Below are 19,892 nucleotides of genomic sequence, written 5' to 3'. Positions count from 1 at the left end.
CCTTCCCTCTTCGCTTGCACCCTGCGCAGCTTGCACCCTGTGCAGCTTGCACCCTGCGCACAAAATTGTTTACCATATTGTACACAGGGCTTCAATATTTTATAAAGATCATCATTTCATTCTGATAAACCCCGGCTGTATTATAATAAAATGGCGGCTTCCCAGCCAATATTTAGTTTATCCAACTCTACGCTATTCCTCCTCATTTGAAATCTGAATTCAAGTTGATGAATGATTAATCGCTCGGTTCAGGGCAATGTAGCAGGAACATACATTTCATTCGATGATAAATGTACCCCCCTAAATAAGGATGTACAGTACTGTCCCCGCGTATCACAAACCCAACACAATATATCGGTGCTATTTCTATGTATACAATTGCTACGAATGATCCTTGTTGCATGACTGTGCGCAACGACGTAGCCCACGGCGAGTTTTTCTAATTTGTAAGTCAATACAGGAAAGCAAGGAATGGTCGGGATATATCCTAAGATATTAATGGCATTCTGATATATACGTCTATAGTGCTGCGCAACGCCACATGCTTTTTACACTGAACATTTCAGCCGGGTTCGTGTAAATAAATGCAGGTTTTCTTTGACAGGCTGACATGTACAGTATTATAAAATTTCATAAGGATTAAAACTGACAACTGCCCTTTCTCGTCAACAATGGAATTTTTTTAAGGTTTAGATCGTCGTGCAGTGAAAAAAATCCATAATATGCCGAATTAAAGTTTTGGCACCTTTTTCTTTTTCAAAATGCATTTTACTTACATAAACCAAACTCGTGATTCATATTGTACATTCATGAAACAGTTGGGTTGTTTTAAAAAACTGCCATCTTGAATTTAATTCCAATCAGTTCACAGCACCTTTTGCTGCAGCTGAATCACATCCGAAAGCTTTGACAAAAGATCGTATAATATTTACTCATAATCAAGCTAACATGTAACATCTCCATACATGTAATCAGGTATAAAGATTGGGGGTACAATTTGGTAATTGTGTAATCATGTCCTTATGTATATGTTCTAACTTTTCTGTCTCCGGAGTTCCAAAAAAAAATCTACTCCGTGGCAGAAAAATACATCAGCAAGACAAATTCTCAGAAGAACATAATCTACCCAGCAAGTAGATCACAAGGTGTTACCAACACCAAATACACATCAATACCTTTACCATGAAATGCCTCAAATCCCATACATTGCTCTTTGTCTTAATAAAGAAAACCACATCCAATCATGCTGTTTAATTACCACAGCAAGTAGTTTCAACTTCCTGGTTTAGTAATCAATTCCGAGAAAAAATTACAACATTTGTGTGCCCCGCTGTAAACTTTCTTAGAAATTTAATCCCATCTCGACCAAAGATCCTTGCCCCCTGGAACGTTACTCTCCTGCCCTGCAGCAAGATAAAATAAGTCTTTGTAGGACACCTATAATAATCATTGCGGTGGAACCTCTAAAGCTATCAAATCCAAATGAAAATACAGAATGAAAATATAGAGCCGTGAGGTTATACAGCCAAGGACAGACAACGAGCAGAATTTTAATAAAAACTAGAAGGGTAGAGTTATAACACTACTGTAGGTGTTCAGGTGTTTATAATTGTCAGTTATGATTTATCTGGCCTGATACTAGATTCTTGTTAGTGAAGGGCAAGGTAGGTTTCCTTATTTAAAGGGACTATAGGACACAATGTCTACAGGTTTACATTAAACTAACACAGTATGAAGATAATGGTAGTAGGCTTCCCTTAAAATATTACTTGCTGAGGTGCTGTAGTTTGAGAAATGAGCTAACAAGTCCCAAAAATAATATTCGTCTCATATTTAGCATATGAAACGTATACAAAGGTATAGTATACGACTGTTCAATGTTTACATCAACACGGTGACAGTTATGGTATAAATAACAACCATGCTAACATAATTTTTTTCTTACTGAGACAACCATTATTTGTTGTGCTTGTTTTACTCATTTCTCAAAAACTACAGCACGAAATATTTTAAGGGAAGCTTTCTGTTATCATTATCTTCAAACCGTGTAAGTTAAATGAAAATCTGTGGACATTGTTTTGTTTGCCTACAAAAAGTACCCAGACCCTTTAATATTAATGGTTGCCTGATGAAGATCAGGGAGATTCAAATTAAAGGCAGTGGACACTATTGGTAATTACTCAAAATAATTATGAGAACAAAACCTACCCTGGTGACAAGTAATGGGGAGAGGTTGATAGTATAAAACATTGTGAGAAACGGCTCCCTCTGAAGTGCCATAGTTTTCGAGAAAGAAGTAATTTTCCACGAATTTGATTTCGAGACCTCAAATTTAGAACTTGAGGTCTCAAAATTAACCATCTAACGCACACAACTTTGTTAAGGGTGTTTTTTTCTTTCATTAGTATCTTGCAACTTCGATGAACAATTGAGCTAAAATTTTCACAGGTTTGTTATTTTATGTATATGATGAGATACACCAAGTGAGAAGACTGGTCTTTGACAATTACCGATAGTGTCCACTGTCTTTTTAGCTCTAAGCTGGAACATTTCAAGAGGCATCAAGGCAATGACCAGGGGCACAACATCCCTGACTGAAGGGTCAAGCCCCGTTAATGATCAGTGCAGGTATTCACAACCTTGAGGAACAGTTGTGGTACAGTATGTTTTATACAAGGAATTTACAATCAACATTGTGGTATTTTAGAATTCAGTGAATTATTTTTTCATAAGACTATATAGGTTATTTCCAAGAGACTATTAACAGTTGTGTATCTCAGCACTTCAATTGATGTATTCTGATATGGAAATCCATTGTTCAAAAGCTTTTAAAGTGTAACGGTACATGCTAGTAAAACCATAAACTTACACTATAAGTTACCAAAAATGCTAGTACAAGTTAGTTTGAGCAATGATGAATCCATCATACTCAGGACAACCAGGGGAGGTTTTTTTTTTAAGATTTAGGAACATTAATTTGTCAAAAGAACATCTCGTAAGATTTCAAAATGTTTAGATTCTGACCAGAGCCCAATCTCATTGCTCTATTTGCTGAAAGAGAAAATCCAGTGCTCAACATATCAGCTCATTTTCAAGTTACAAGGGTAGCAACTTGAACATCATATTATTACCGTACTTAGCAGTCTTCCCTTACAAAGCTAGCCCAGAATTTTGATGCTAACCTTGTGATGGTGTAACTAAACGCAGAATTCTGCTGGTAAAAGTACAGCCATGAAATCTGGCCCAGCTGGTTCAATAAAATATTCAACTGCAATATTTGACGTATTAATGCAGACCCTTAAAACCAGCTGTGATGCATTGGCTACCCTCAATAAATTTATTTGTAAACAAATTTGTTTTAAAGTACAATTAGTTTGGGGTATGTGTATGCATACATATTAAAGTGATCTTTCTTGGATAGTTGTGTATGATAACCAGATGTCTAAATGGACAGTGTGCGTTAATTTTTTTCAGTAAGTTTACACTTGAGAGAAGTTGCACTCTGGTGAACTTAAAACAAGATGTTGGATTTGACAGGCTTCAATATTGAAGTACATTTTAAGACTGGGGTAACAAATCCAAGGGCACTCCATTATGCTGTGGCTTGACCTTGCGTTAAATTCACAAAATGCCATTACCTCTAAATGGACAAAACTATTGTTGCCTAATGGAAAATTTATTTCCCAGGATACAAAACCTATAAAAGCAGTTGTGTCCGTGTCCAAACATTCACATGGTAACACTTGCGTGGGCTGCTGTATTAAGAAGGGATTTCAAGTGCACCTCCACTGATTACAGAAGAAAGGAATGCGTTATTAGATCTCTGCCTAGTCATCTTCAAAGGGATTCTTCCAACCCTATAATTTATCTTAACAAACCCCACGCAAATTACAATGTTCAGTTTGAGCACACCGAAAACAATTCTTCTTTCTGTATTACAAGATTTATCCCAAACCAATTTATATTTACAATAGTCATGGAAATTACTGCAGTCTTTATCCTTGTACAAAAATTTAAGAAAATTGTACCAAAACTAAATTTTGTTTCTAAGAAAAACAGCATTAATGGCAATATTTTAAAAACAAAATGCTCAAATTGTGTTTTGTGGGGGATGATTTTATGATGCACACTTTGAATTGTGGATACCAACCATTGAGGAAGGGACCTGAACAGGGTTCGATTTCACAAAGCACTTGGAATAAATCGTAAGATGAGGTGTCAACATTGCCATAGTGATTTGTACTAAGACAAAGCAATTAGGAATGATACACAACTAAAGACCAGTCAATTCGCTCTTTGCGAAATCAGTCCAAGGGAAAAAACAAATAAAATTGTAAAACAAAGTTCTAATAAATCCAATAGATGGAAGTTTGCATCAAGGATAAAGAATTCATTTTGGTTTTTACCTATACACGGATGTGTGTCAAGCACTGTATACTCAGTGCTTTTCAAAGCTCTGTGAAAAAAAAATCACAGGCATACAACTCGAGTGTGATTCGAACCCACGACTTTTGCAATTGTTGAGCAGTGTCTTACTAACTAGACCACCGAGATAAGTACTTAGATCGAATTGTTGGCTACAGCTTCAACTAGGGCTGTTGCTAAGGGTGTTGCTAAGGGTGTTGCTAAGGACATCCTATAACTCCATTGCATGATGAGGCGGAAATCTAGCAGTAGCCGTAGCTGCCAAAACATGTGAGCTACATGTGAGACCACGTCTGAATTAGAGACTGTGGCTAGGACTTGATCATTACATGTACATGGACATGTGTTCAAGCATCTATCACACTCCAATCAGTAGCAACAGCTATGGCTACAACTGTTGCTTAAAGTGTTGCTATAAAGTACATGTATGTCCTATACCTCAGCACATGATGATGCGGAAATCTAGCCATAGGCGTAGACACCAATTCGGCCACGGCCTTAAGGATGCACGTAGCTTACGGCTACAACTGTTGCTAAGTACGTTGCTATGGGTCCTATTTAACTCAACACATGATGATGCAGAAATCTAGCCGTAGTCGTAGATACCAATTTTGACCTGGCCTGTAGCTTACGGCTACAACTGTTGCTAAGTATGTTGCTAAGTATGTCCTATACCTCAGCACATGATGATGTGGAAATCTAGTCGTAGTCAAAGATACCAACTTGGACACGACTTTAAGGATGCACGTAGCTTATGGCTACAACTGTGGTTAAGGGTGTTTCTATATATAACACGTCCTATACCTCAGCACATGATGATGCGGAAATCTAGCCGTAGATGGTATACCAATTTGGACCTGGTCTTAAGGATGCCCGTATCCAAAGACTACCACTGTTGCTAAGGGTTGGCTATGGGTGTTGCTAAGTTTGCCTAGATGTATGTACCTCAGCACATAATGATGCGGAAATCTAGCCATCATCGCTGCCAATTTGAACACAACCTTCAGACCCGGCCTGTATGCACACATAATAGGCAGGTTACCTGACAATTTTCAACCAAGTCATGTAATCAGTCAGTCAAAGTGCAGCATTTTTTTTTTTCAACCACAAGCTGCTTTTGGGACTTCTTCCTGCCAACAGTCCTTCGTCAAATCACGTACCTTTAGGTCAACTACTCTGACAGACATAAAAGGATCTTTGTTGACATCAAGGGCCCTATGGTACTCAGACACAGTGTAAGTGTCCTTGCTAGCAGTCAACGCAGACTTCCCTCCATTTCAGTTGTCAACATTTCCCATGCTAGACTTGTACATTTTTCCTAAAGCCAACAACTTCCCAGTGGACACACTTATGTAGGTCTATTTTCATCACAGCTGCGTCTTTTCAATATAAACGATGCACTTTGTTTGTGCGTGTTGTAGGATCAGTAAAACGATTATTAAAACCCCCTTACCCTAAGAATGTGTAAATTTTCTGATAAAAATTATTTCACAAACATGCTAATGATGCTGCACTGAAAAAGCTATTATTAGGTATGGTTATACATCTATCACATGGTTCAGACATATAATCCAATAATAATTTGATGTTTTAAAGACACTGGACACTATTGGTATTTGTCAAATACCAGTCTTCACAGTTGGTGTATCTCAACATATGTATAAAATAACAAACCTGTGAAAATTTAAGCTAATTCGGTCGTCAAAGTTGCGAGATATTAATGAAAGAAAAAAACACCCTTGTCGCACATGGTCACACAAAGTTGTGTGCTTTCAGATGCTTGATTTTGAGACCTCAAATTCTAAACCTGAGGTCTCAAAATCAAATTCGTGGAAAATTACTTCTTTCTCGATAAACTACGTCATTTCTCACAATGTTTTATACTGTCAACCTCTCCCCAATACTCGTAATCGAGAAAGGTTTTATGATGATAATTATTTTTAGTAATTACCAATAGTGTCCACTGCCTTTAAATCAACCAAATTACTTGAACTATTCCTTTTTTCCATCAATGTTTCTTCTAAAACACTGTCAAACCTTCATTTATTTATTCTTTGGAGAAGGCTCGAGTCTTCACATTGCAAAATGTAAACACACAAATCGGTGTGACCAAAATTTAAATACAACCCTTTTCTACACTGTAAACAATGCACTCCAAGTATGCATCATAGGCTTGTAATCTACTCAGCTCATGTAGTAGAATTCAATATCTACTATACAACACTCAAGTCAAGAGATTATATGACAGTAAACAAATAAATCTATACAAAGTTTCTATACAGTATTAAAGGTCACAATCAACTTAACACACCAGCCACTAATCACAGTTCACTTCAAAACCACCTCAGCAATATGTTCCATTTTTTTTTTAAGTGCACTCTTAAGTGCTATTCACATGACATCAATTTAACCGGGGTCCCTTGCTTAATTTTAGCATGGTTATAAAATGTAGCAATGATTGACAAGGTTTTGCAAATAAAATCACAGGTACATTTAGTGTAATTTTACACCATGCTATACCCTTTCTTGCTAAATTGCTCTAGTGTGAAAGGGGCTTTACTGTAATTGGCTTTTTTGCCGGATGTCACATGGGAATATTTTACTGTTTTGTACTGTATAGTGTTTTGGAATAAATCTTATGAAATACTTATCTTGGGGGTTTTCTCAAAAAAAATATTCTGCATAAAATAAATGTTCAGATGATGCAAATTAACTAATGTTGGATGGTTAAGTTACTGTAGTATTTTAAAATATTGAATTCCCAATTAGCACATAATTTTAAGACAATCTTCATTCATTTCTCAGAATAATATTGAAGTCTTATATAGCGCACGTGTCTACAAAAAAAAGTACTTGAGGCGCTGAGTATATACAAACTTTTAGAAAGATATGTTATTGCAGTGATGAATTCTGAGACCCAATTATGTAGCACCTTATAAAGGTTTACAAGGTGCTACGGCGCAGCAGCCACAGCCAGGAACACTGGGGCAAACCCCTTCTCTTTTCTGATAAGTGCACTGGGTCCTTTTACATGCCTTACACAACACATGGGACCAATGGCTTTACGTCCCATCCGAAGGACAAAGCAATGGTTAAGTGTCTTGCTTAAGGACACAAGTGTCACGGCTGAGGATTCGGACCCACACTCTGCTGATCAGAAACACCAGAGTTTGAGTTCGGTGCTCTTAATCGCTCGGCCACGACACTTTCACCTTAGAATCAATCTGCGAAATAAATTGTGCCCTCCAACCTCAAAAGGGTTGTATTTAAAGGATGAATCAAGGATCACATTTCTGCTAACAGAATACCAAATGCATCTCACAACATCCGAAACATTACAATCTAACAATCTGTGTTAGAGGTGTTCTTTATCAATAAAAAACATTTGCCTTGCAGTAAGAAGCCAGTGAAGCCTACAAATAAGAAGTCTATTATTTACATTGGTGAAATCTTCCAATGGCTTCTCACCAATCATTAACTATGGCATCTTACTGATCCAATACCAACAATTTGTTGAATGTTTTCAATGATGACACTTTACGCCTTGAAATTACATTCCACACTAAGGTTTCGAGTAATTGAGGTCCATACAGTCCGCAAATGATCTTTAAAAAGAAAACTTACATAATGAGGTCATTGTACCCGCCCAGGTTATGGCTCAGAAATTTTCATATTAAAAAATAAATTATCATTTAATTTAGGTGTTGGTTTTTTGCGGTGACACCACATACTGTAAATTGATTCTTTATCATCCATGCATACCAAGGACTGCTGCTGGGTATGAACTTATGCTTTGACAGTAGTTTCACATTATCCGAAGACCTTCTAAAGACAACGTACAGGAAACCACATATTTGTGATTGATACTGTCGAAAGGCACTGGACACCTTTGGTAATTGTCAAAGACATTGTCTTCTCACTTGGTGTATCTCAAAATGTGCACAAAATAACAAACCTGTGAAAATTTTGACTTAATTAGTCGTTGAAGTTGCGAAAAAATATTGACGCACAAGTTATGTGCTTTCAGATGCTTGAATTTGATACCTCAGCTGAGGTCTCTTATTCGATTCAAATATTTTAGTGAGAAATGACTTCTTTCTTTAAAAACTATGTTACTTCAGAGGGTCAGCCATTTCTCACAATGTTTTATACCATCAGTGGCTCTCTACTGCTCATTAAGTTTTTATGCAAACAATTATTTTTAGTAATTACAAATAGTGTCTAATGCCTTTTGTACAGTATGCTCAACTGTAATTGGGTCACATTTTTGTACCTGTATGGTGCTTCTGCTAGACTTGATGACAAGTCGTTAGGCGCTGCCTATTTGTCTGCCGTGTAACTACACCGCGCTTAACAATTACCGTCTTGACTTCAAGACTAACATGGTACAAGCATTTTGCACTTGGCCTTGGATGCAGTCCACCCACCAATGTTTCTGACCATAACTGGTGCGCTGCTGGACTAGTAAACTGACCTGGTTTATGGTGATTCTAGTATTTACATGGCTAACATGTAATAATACATGTATGTGCTGGCTGGCATGTATGCATTGTATGTACAACATGTACATACCCGCACACCGCAATACACAGAAATGCAGGTTATAAATTGTATGTGTTGTACAATATATGCATATACAGGTATTCCTGTAAGGTATGCCAAGTTCACATCGCACGTCAATTCTGTGAAAACAAGCGACTTGTATGCACTTTACATTACATCCTTATTTATTTACTTTACTGTGCATAATTAAGCGAGTCTGATACAAACTGTACAATAGATAGAGTAAATTGGTATTTAGCATAAAAATATTATTATTTACACAGGAGTCGTCGTGCAGCAACGGAATATTAAAAGGCAGTGGACACTATTGGTAATTACTCAAAATAATTACTATCATGAAATCTTTCTTGATTACAGGTAATGGGGAGAGGTTGATAATACAAAACATTGTGAGAAACAGCTCCCTCTGAAGTGACGTACATGTAGTTTTCGAGAACTTTCGAGAACTTTGTGTGACCATGGTGCGACAAGGGTGTTTTTTCTTTCATTAATATCTCGCAACTTCGACGACCGATTGAGCTCAAATTTTCACAGGTTTTTTTTTTTATGCATATGTTAGTAGTCTTTGACAATTACCAAAAGTGTCCAGTGTCTTTAACAGGGAGAGATTTCCCAACTAAAGCAGAGCAGATTGCTACACAAAATGTATCAGACGCTACCTAAAAAACCAAGATTTTCTACTCAATATTGACATCCAGTGTGCACAAAATAATTGAGTCTAAAAAAAAAAAAGCAATGTGTGAGAGAGGACGTAGCAAAACAGTGTACCAGTAATAAAACATTACAGTACTCTAAATATTCAAAAATTTGCTCCATGTTTAAAAGCGACACTTGACATTTCCTGCTATAAAAACTAACAACGTATAGTGTATGTACATGTAGACTGGTTTTTTAAACAGCTCTCGTGCAATATGCTAGGGCAATTAAACACAGACCTGAAATGAGCAGTGCGTACTACAACTGGCAAATTTATTACACTACAGAGCATGCTTTGAAAATAATCCTGTGCACCAAAGCAAATGCAAATTTTAATAATTACTATGTGATGGGTAGAGGGTGCATGTACTATTAAAGTACATGTTAGAAATACATGTAATAAATTTTTATAGCCCTCATGTTCACTTATCATTTTAGCCTCTAATAATTTTAAATGATTTAAAAAGGAAAATATAATAACATCTAATTGCACATGATTTCAAAAAATTAAAATAACATGAATCGAATGAGCTCATCACAAGTCACATACATGTAGTACAGTAGGCATACTCAAAACCTAATTTTACGACAAATTAAATTCTTTTCAAATTACTTGAGTTTAATTACAATCGAATCTCATGATATGCGATAATGAATAATTAATTGTACTGTGAAATTGGAATCAGGTATTTTTAACAAAAATAATTAGAAAAAAAAAAGAGAATTAAGGAATCGAACAATTTTCAGCCATACAAACTATCATATCCAATCCACACTCTGTACACATACACATACCAATCCACAACATACTGATGACAGTTAAAAATCTCTCTTTAAAAAAAAAACGTCTGTAAATGTTTATTACTATTTTTGTCTACCATATCCTAATCAATTTTTTTTTTTAGTATTTAATGATTTAAGCTTTTTAAGATGTATAAAAATTGATTTCGTATGATCAGATAAATTTTTTTTAAATGCGTGTATTAGGATGTACATGACAAGCAAATCCGAATACATTGTACATGTACTGTATGTGTGTGTACATACATAGTTTTGAAGGCAATGCTGTTATTATAGTCAATTCGGAGTCTTAATAAGGAAATAAAATTTATCTGGCAAGCTTAATGGACAAGTGAGTGTGAGAGAAGGGAAAATATGCAGGCTATTAAAAAATGCATAGTAAATTGTGATGCAGGGTTCTGTACTAAAAAAAAACAGAGACTGTCTACAATATGAATTGTAACTTGCCATATGTTACCACCAATAGACAATTACTTGAAATATAAGTGTACTTTTATTGTTCATGAATAGGTTTTACTATTCTACTTAACAGTACATGTAGTACATATACTGGTACCTCAACATTATTAATGAGTGTTCAAATATTCAAAGTGTGTAGAAAATAGCACAGAAAAAAAAAACCCATAATGATTCCAAAAGCCATCTGGACAAAAAACAATTAACAATTCAAATGATTTTTAGAGAGTGCACATTTGTATGTGAATCACGCACACACAACAATATCAATTTACTAGTAGTATGAAGTAGGAACACAAATCTCCTGGTAACTAGAAAAGAGCTTAATTTAATCATAGTCTGATGAGTTTGTTACATGCAGGAATATTTTGTAAGTTTCATCCTTTTTTAAAGACAGTGGACACTATTGGTAATATTCAAAGACCAGTGTTTGTTCTCACTTGGTGTGTCTCAACATATATGCATGAATACCAAACCTGTGAAAGTTTGAGCTCAATTAGGTTGCCGAAGTCGCGAGATAATAATGAAAGAAAAGAACACCCTTGTCACACGTAGTTGTGTGCTTTCAGATGCTTGATTTCGAGACCTCAAATTCTAAACCTGAGGTCTTGAAATCAAATTAGTGGAAAATTACTTCTTTATCAAAAACTACATTACTTCAGAGGGAGCCGTTTCTCACAATGTTTTACCATCAACCTCTCCCCATTACTCGTTACCAAGTAAGGCTTTATGGTAATAATTATTTCGAGTAATTACCAACAGTGTCCACTGCCTTTAAAGCACAAAACATGCACAGTCTTACAGATTCGGGAGGGTATTCTTGTCAAAATGTACTTGTTATGTGGTACTGGTACAGTATGTACATAATGAGGGACAACGACAAGTGAGGGGGAAAAAAACACTTATATAACAAAAAACACTGTCATACCATTTTTTTTTTTTTCCAGGGCATTTTAGTTTAAACAAATTAAAACAAATCAAATCGACATTGCGTCAATCACTGAGAAACTTTAAATCATCTCACAGCAGGCAATTGTCTCTATTACCCCTGTTCATATTGCCTTAATGTCTCACAATTTCCTCATAGAGGTACCATTTTACCAAAGAGAAAATGCCTGGTGACCTTTCAAGAACGAAAGGTCTGCACACACAACTAATACTCACTAGACAACCCAAACAATGGAAAAATAAAATTGAAAACGTTAAAAATGCTTCCATAAACCAAGGCAATATTCATGAGGTGCTTAAAGGCAGTGGACACTATTGTTAGTGAAGACAAGCCTGGAGCTGCTTTAATATTATTAGTAATGACCTCAGCATTTTAAATGACGTTGACAAATGAATGTGATCTGCAGGCACGATCATAAGAAACAAATCAGGTTGGTTGTAAATGTTTGCTCTGGAGGCTCAGAGTTTTAAGGGTATTCAGATTCTCTCCCCAATTTTAATTTTAATTTTGGAGATTTGGCCTGAGCAAGCTGAATTGAAACGAGGTCCTTATATTAGAATGTTGTTGTCTCTTGGTGTCCATCTTCCCAATTTCAAAGCCCTAATTCATGGGCCATTCTAAAATGGTTTCATCTTTATCATTTTTCTAGGACTTGATCTGAAGTCCAAATCTCCCAACAAAAATATATAATGTAATTATAAACTACACATATGTAATAATAGTAATAATAATAAAAATAATAATAATAAAGAAATACTTTTAATAACCTCACATTTCGCTCATTTGGCCCTATAAACTGTCGAAATACATCTGAAGAAAACCCTGGTTTTTATAACGACTGTTATTGCTCAATTTATTCAGAAGCACTAAATACATGTTTTTCCTTAATTTATCAATCAAAAACATTTAAAGGCAGTGGATACTATTGGTAATTACTCAAAATAGTTATTGGCATAAAACCTTTCTTGGTGACGAGTAATGGGGAGAGGTTGATGGTATAAAACATTGTGAGAAACGGCTCCTTCTGAAGTGCCATAGTTTTCAAGGAAGAAGTAATTTTCCACGAATTTGATTTCGAGACCTCAAGTTTAGAACTTGAGGTCTCGAAATCAACCATTTAAACGCACACAACTTTGTGTAACAAGGGTTATTTTTCTTTCATTATTATCTCGCAAGTTTCGATGACCGATTGAGCTCAAATTTTCACAGCTTTGTTATTTTATGTATATGTTGAGATACACCAAGTGAGAAGACTGGTCTTTGAAAATTACCAATAGTGTCCAATGTCCATTGTCTTTAAATACATTTATTTGGTTCGGATATTGTTGGAAATTCATTACAAATCTAAAAATAAATCCAGCCAGGTAGGAATTACGCTTTTCAGATGCTGACTTATATGCTTAGTTTAATAGCACAATATTGCAGGCACCTAAATCCAAAAAATACCAGCCTATATGAATTATTCCCCTTGACCTCAGTATACTGACCCTAATGACTGACTGCGTAGTGAATAGTAATATTGTGTAACTCTTTTTTTTTATCAGGTGTGCTAAGTACTAAATTGTAATTATTCAAATTTTTCTGTTGTCAATAAGCATCCCTAATCCTCAAGATTAAACTGCTGTGCCTGGAGTAAGCGGCTTAAAAACAAACTGATACAGATAATATGGTTAGCTGTGTCATTGGATATATCATTAAAAGCAAAGCTTTGTCTTCTCCATTTACAGTGCAAAGATAGTTGTTTACACATTTTATCGCTATCTTGAAATCAATGCAACTATATGGCACTTTTCACAACCACATCATCTATCTGAGCTTCGACTTAAGCTGTGCTTAAAAACTAGTAAAGGAAAGCACACCTTTTCAAAATATGTTAATTTATTACCTTAGCCAAATCCAAAGCTTTAGCCTTGGTTTAATTTGAAAAGGGCTCACATCCAGAGATATTCGGCTCCAGAGAAAAAAATTAAACCTAATCCTCACAACAACAAAAAAAGCCTCCCCCCAGAAAAAAAATTGTTTTAATAAAATAAAACAATTAAAATAAAATAAACGCTTCTTGTGGTGTACAGGTACTTGCTTTTCACAAATTATTTCCACTCAAATTCTTTCTTTTTTACAAAATGGGAACCTGCAACTTGCTCTCTGAAAATAAAAACCCTGTGCCCTATCATATTGATGTTTTATATTAATGGAAAAAAAAGTAATTCTCCTAAAAGAAATGTTACAATGTAACAGGGAACGATTTCGTCCAGAAACTCAGGCTGGATCTAGTTTATTTTTAACACTGAATGCTAACATTTAAAGTAGCAAATTGGCTGAACTAGTTTATTTTTAACACTAAATGCTAACATTTTAAGAAGCAAATTGGTGAATTTTGAGTAGCAACTGATGCATTGTATGTAGCATTCTGCTCTGCTATACATGGAAAATCGTTAAACAATGCAACAATGTGTACATTGTAGTCTGTTCTTAATTTAATACAGGACTTATGCTTGGAGTTGACAGCTGGAACATGACTGAGGTCTATGTATAACACCAAGGAAGGATTAATTAATGGCTTACTGGAAGAGAATCCACAAACAACAATTTCACCACAGACTAGATAATGAATGGCCACATCACTGAGTGTTTTTAATGTAAATTCCAGTCCTATGGAGACAGTAGGCTTTTCACTGCGTTTCCTTTGATGGTGATCACACCATAATTCCTTGGTGCATTTGTGGCTACATTTTCATTATTAAATTAATATGGTCTTCAATCACATCCATTATAGAACTAACGAAGGTAAAATGAGAAAACACTGTACCTATTGGACCACAGTTGCATGTATGGATGCCAATCTATTGCTGTCATGCGAATTGAATGGACCTACACTTTGTTGTCAGCAAAAGATGTGCATGATAGATCTCACATATACGTTAATAATGGGGAAACATTATATCAGAAATTGTTTCCAGACAAGTTTGATCATAAAAATGATTGAAAACGGATCCAATCAAATAGAGTATTTGTTACTGGTAGTTGGAGAGTAATATTACAACAATTGGACCAAAGAGATCATATGGTGACAAGTATCACTCATAAAACTGTTCCCTTTCTCCGTGTTTGAATCATGTACATGAACATTGATTAGACTTTACAAAGCATAAAAACGTGTGTCATTCTATGTACAGGATTACCCACACCAGTAAAGCACCTAGGTATTGTAAAGAAAATTGAAAAAGTTAATTTGCTCGACAGGATTGCCAACTGATCCAGCTAGCCAGGTTGATTAAAACCTCGACCGTTCCTTTAGAATCAGTGACCCTCACCCTCGGGATTATAGTAGCACTGTAGACACATATATAAAGACAGAATGAAATTTCATTTGTTTCAAACAGCTTTTCAGTAGGCCTTGCTTCCTGTTTCTACCTTACTGCTCCTTCTTTCCTCTTGTCTGCTCATCCTTTCTATGTTTATGCTATTTTTCTTTTTACACGCTTTAAGCACCTTATTAGGTGGCTATTACACGACAGTTATTGTTATTATTTTATTAATTAATAAAAGTCTCTTTTACTGGCCCATGAACCAAGGTTCAACTCCCTAATGAGCTACCCTGACATAATCCAACTGCTGTGGTCTTTCATTAAAACTGCTAATAATTCTCAAACTAGGATTTTGTTTCCTTACATACTAAATCGTTTGTCAAATAAATCAAACTAAGAAATTGTCAGGGTTTAAAATCCCTTTCTGACAGGTTTAGGAAGGGCTGGCGGCTTCATTGCCAGCACCTGTTAACGCAAGAAACCATTTTTTAGTTAAGTTTTGAGCGCTCGGGTTACTGCGGTTTATGAAATCCTTTCAATTGATATGCCGAATGCTGATATTCAATCAGTGAATGGAAATGGAAAGCAGGGCTTGGCACATGCCAAGCTCAAGCCCCTTGGCGATTTGTTTAAATCCCACCGAGGAGTAGTGTTCCACTTATTAAAAAGTATGTTGGTTTTGGGTTTTCTTTATTTCATTATTTTATAAGTAAAAATTCAAATGATTTCTTGTCACTTTCATACAGTTTAAATAGGCCAAGTAGTGTACATTATACACCTTGTTATTTTATAAACTTTGAAATGTGTATTGCATTAAATAAAAATTGTTTTTTGTAATACAACATGAAACAGACAACTAACATGGCATGCATACCAAGCATATTTGACATCCAGCCTGTTTTGTTAAAGTTGTTTAAACCAGTCCAGTATTTATAAACTAAATGTGATTTCAAGTTGTTTTTTAGTGTCAGATTCATTTGTTAGAGTTCAGTAATAACATGGTACTTCTATTAAATAAAAAAAGAGTCGGTGTGTGTTTTTAAAAACTTGAAGGTTGGGTCACAAATTTAACTCCAAAAGTTAATGGCCATAAAAACTGACTTGGCATGCTTGGTAAGAAGCAATGCAGCTGTTGATAGTGTCAACTATTTTGAGAAATGAATTCCCTTCAAAGTAATATGGTTTGGATACTTTATCACAAAAAAAAATTTGAACCTGAGAAACCATTCATGCATGAAACATTGTCGGATTTCTTGTTGGTGTCCATTCGCGAAAATGCTGCGGCCAGGAAGCGGTTGGTACCCACCATCACCTCCAGCTCCCTTAAACTAGATGGAACTATCGTTCTTGTGAAAGAAAAAAAAACGTAAATGTGACAGATTTTTTTTATGTTTTCTCGGCAATTAGACACTGTATTCAGCTGGAAATTTAACATGGCAGGCCTGAGTAGTACTTCACTCAGAGAGGCAACACAGGTGATTGCTTCCATGCCCCCTGGCCATTGCCTTGGTGCCCTTGAAATGCTCTCAGTAGTAAAATACAACTTCCCCAAGGAGAAAATGACTTGAATGCTCTTGCCTTTTCAAAAACAAAGCATACAGTCCTGACAATGGGAATTTTATTGTATCTTTCTTTAAAATGTTGCTTATAAATAAACCTACATGTACGCAGTCCCTTTAATCAGACTAAAAGGTGAATTCACAGGGACAGGAAATCAAAGGAGTATAATTTCGGTAGCCATTCACAGTCTAGTCACGAAGTGTCAAAACAAATACATGGTCTGACATGTTTACAGTCTAAAGCTGTTCTGTTTTTTCCATTGTTTCAAATTTTTGACTCTTAGAAACAAAGTGCTATCATCAGCTCTTGATTGATCTGTTTGTTTTACTGGTTTTCGACCAAATACAAACACAACTTAATACATTAAGATTCATAAGGCTCGTTGACATGTTGGGAATTTGTTTTACTACAACTCTAATGACACGACTACGGAAGGATTTCAGACTATTCCAACTTCCTGTCCTCATAAATTCACTAAATAGTTCACATGAGTTCAACAATTGTTGGTATGTAGAGAAAGAAAAGAACATGTGTATGATTAAAGTAAAGGTCTGCTTCAGCTTTATCAGTTGGTTAACAAAAAAGTACTAAAAGCATTGGTGTATGAATAATGTTATCTTTGTTACATACTTAAAGATCACACTGCAAAAACTGAGGAAGGTCAAGTGTGCAACACAAAGCAACAGATCAAGTTATCTTTAAAACATATACAAGAATCTGACAGCTAAATAGCACACTATACAAAAGCTATAACGGTAACTTCACAGCTGCTCGTCAATCAATATTTTCCAGACATTGTTTATTTGTTTTAAAACTTGTAGGTGGGAACACCCACCTACAAGTAAAAACAACAACTTTAACCACATAGATTGTTGGTCACTGCAAAATAAATAAATAGGTTTGGATTCTTGACAACCACATTGTACTTAGTCAATTTTAGGGTGAATGAGATCAAGTGAGTTGGACTTCATAATCATTCGGCGAGATTGAAAAGTGAGCATTGTGTAAAATAAAGTTAAAGTATCCTGATTTTTTATCAAATTAAATGTTTTTAAGTAGACTTCACGCTGGGACTTGGCACAAGTAATACAAAATATGCTGAATTTTTTTTTTTTTTAGTAATGCAAGACATTGATTTATTTGTATTCATTTATTTCAGTTTCCAACTTTAAATTTTTTCAAACCTAACAAAAACAAAAACAAAGCTATACTTAGGCCTACTTAATACGCAAAACAAAATGTTTTTTCAATAAGCAAAGGTAAATTTAATTTTAATATCTGTTTTCTTTACTCATCAAGTCCTGCTCATAAAAATGACAGTTGCCTCGACAACATTAACTTAATTAAGTTTCTTTAAGTTGCAGCATCAGGATACCTGGCAGATTAAATAAATGTTGGGAGGGGGAAAAAAAAATATACTATTTAAAGCCATTGGACACTTTCGGAACAGAAAAAAAAAAAAGTTCACAGATTTACAAATAACTTGCAGGGATTACAGAAGGTAATGGTGAAAAAATTGTCTTGAAATATTATTCCATGAAATGCTTTACTTTTTGAGAAAACATTAAAACAATATCAATTCTCGATATCAAGAGTTACAGATTTATTTTAAACACATGTCATGACACGGCGAAACATGCGGAAACAAGTGTGGATTTTCCCGTTATTTTCTCCGGACTCAGATGACCGATTGAGCCTAAATTTTCACAGGTTTGTTATTTTATATTTAAGTTGTGATACACGAAGTGTGGGCCTTGGATAATACTGTTTACCAAAAGTGTCCAATGGCTTTAATTATTAAACTAACCTCATATGCATTTTTGATGTTGATGGTTTCCTTGGTTTGTGCCACGTGACCTGCAATGCCCTGACCCCATGGTATGTGGATTTCATCTGCCTCAGTATGAAGAGCATCTTCAACTGTTGAATTCTCCGTCACGTCAAACAGCTTCGAGACCAAGTAGCGATTCTCACGATTTCCTCGGGCTAGAAACAGACTGCATCGATCTCCATTCGTCAAGATGCTTACATTCATGAGAATTTTATGGCTAAGTGTGTTCAGGTCAAGTTCATCCGCTATGTCTCTAATCAGTTCCATAAACAAATCTTTCTCGTCCAGCTGGCGTAGTGCAGATTTGTTTCTCCTGACCACTTTCCTCTTCCTTGGTGACAACAGGCTCCGCAAACTCCCACTAGCACCTGCAAAACTTTTCCGTAGTGAATGCAGCATTTTGTGCTTGTCTGAGCTTGATGCACAGGCAGAAACATCAGGCCAAGAGCCGATTTCGTGGCTGGACATACTCTTTCCAACATGCCCAACTGCATGTTTGGAAAGCCAACCATCAACAAGCTCTGGGGTCGCCTTCGCGGCGAAGATCTCCTGAGCAATTTCATGGTGGACTTCCAAGTATTTCTCGACATCCTCACGGCATATATCCTTCTTTTCCGACATTATTGCTACACTTTTTCCTCTCCAGTTTCCTACAAAGTCAAAGCCGGAATTCTATAAACTATGATAATACCACTAGCCAGCCTATAAGTGAAATCGGAGAGCATGATTTAGTTGTGATTGTCAAGCAGTCAGAATAATCTGACTTGTGAAGAAATTCTCTCTCCTGACTCTCGTTAACGAGCAGACGATATTTTACGACATAGCACCACACAGACACTTCCCACGATACGGTTGCAGCTCCCAAATGGTTTTCAGTGTCATTTTAGTCCGAGAATTGAACGGGTTGTCAACATGTCAAACACCGTAACGAATCGAATGCTCTACTAAAATGCATATGTGTACTGTACCTGGTGACTGCTTGAAACCATACCGGTGAAACGCTGGAATTCCGGAAAATAACCTTCATTTGTGGCGTGTATGTGTCGAGAGCCTGAGTTCTCTGTGTTGTGCGAAAAAGGATGCTGACATAAATGCGTGTGTATAAATTGCACGTACATGTACAATGTGTACGACGGCGCGATGGGATGGATGCGTATGATAAAAACACACGCAGCTCTAGAATGCACCTTCAGTGCATGTTGTTCTGGACCAGACAGTCAGCCCACAGACACGCGTGTTTCACGCGAACGCGCATCCTACAAAAAAACAAAGGCACGGCGGCTGTTTGTTGACATCTTTAAAG

General features: G+C 36.0%; 1 protein-coding gene across 5 annotated transcripts in view; it reads right to left on the bottom strand.

Moving 5' to 3' along the window:
* LOC139941150 (cGMP-specific 3',5'-cyclic phosphodiesterase-like) overlaps window positions 1–19,740 on the bottom strand; it is a 147,107-nt gene extending 127,367 nt beyond the window's left edge. For 2 of the 5 annotated variants that reach the window (XM_071937600.1, XM_071937604.1), the window contains exon 1: window positions 18,566–19,739. In XM_071937600.1, coding sequence (XP_071793701.1) covers window positions 18,566–19,210 — 645 coding nt within the window. In that variant the 5' untranslated portion in view covers window positions 19,211–19,739. Of the gene's footprint in view, window positions 1–18,565 lie in introns of all 5 variants that reach the window. The other 3 variants (XM_071937603.1, XM_071937605.1, XM_071937602.1) reach the window with 3 other exon arrangements.
* Window positions 19,741–19,892: the final 152 nt, after the last annotated feature.

The sequence above is a fragment of the Asterias amurensis genome, chromosome 8, assembly GCF_032118995.1.
Source record: "Asterias amurensis chromosome 8, ASM3211899v1".
NCBI lineage: Eukaryota > Metazoa > Echinodermata > Asteroidea > Forcipulatida > Asteriidae > Asterias > Asterias amurensis.
This window is presented reverse-complemented; position numbering and strand designations above follow the sequence as displayed.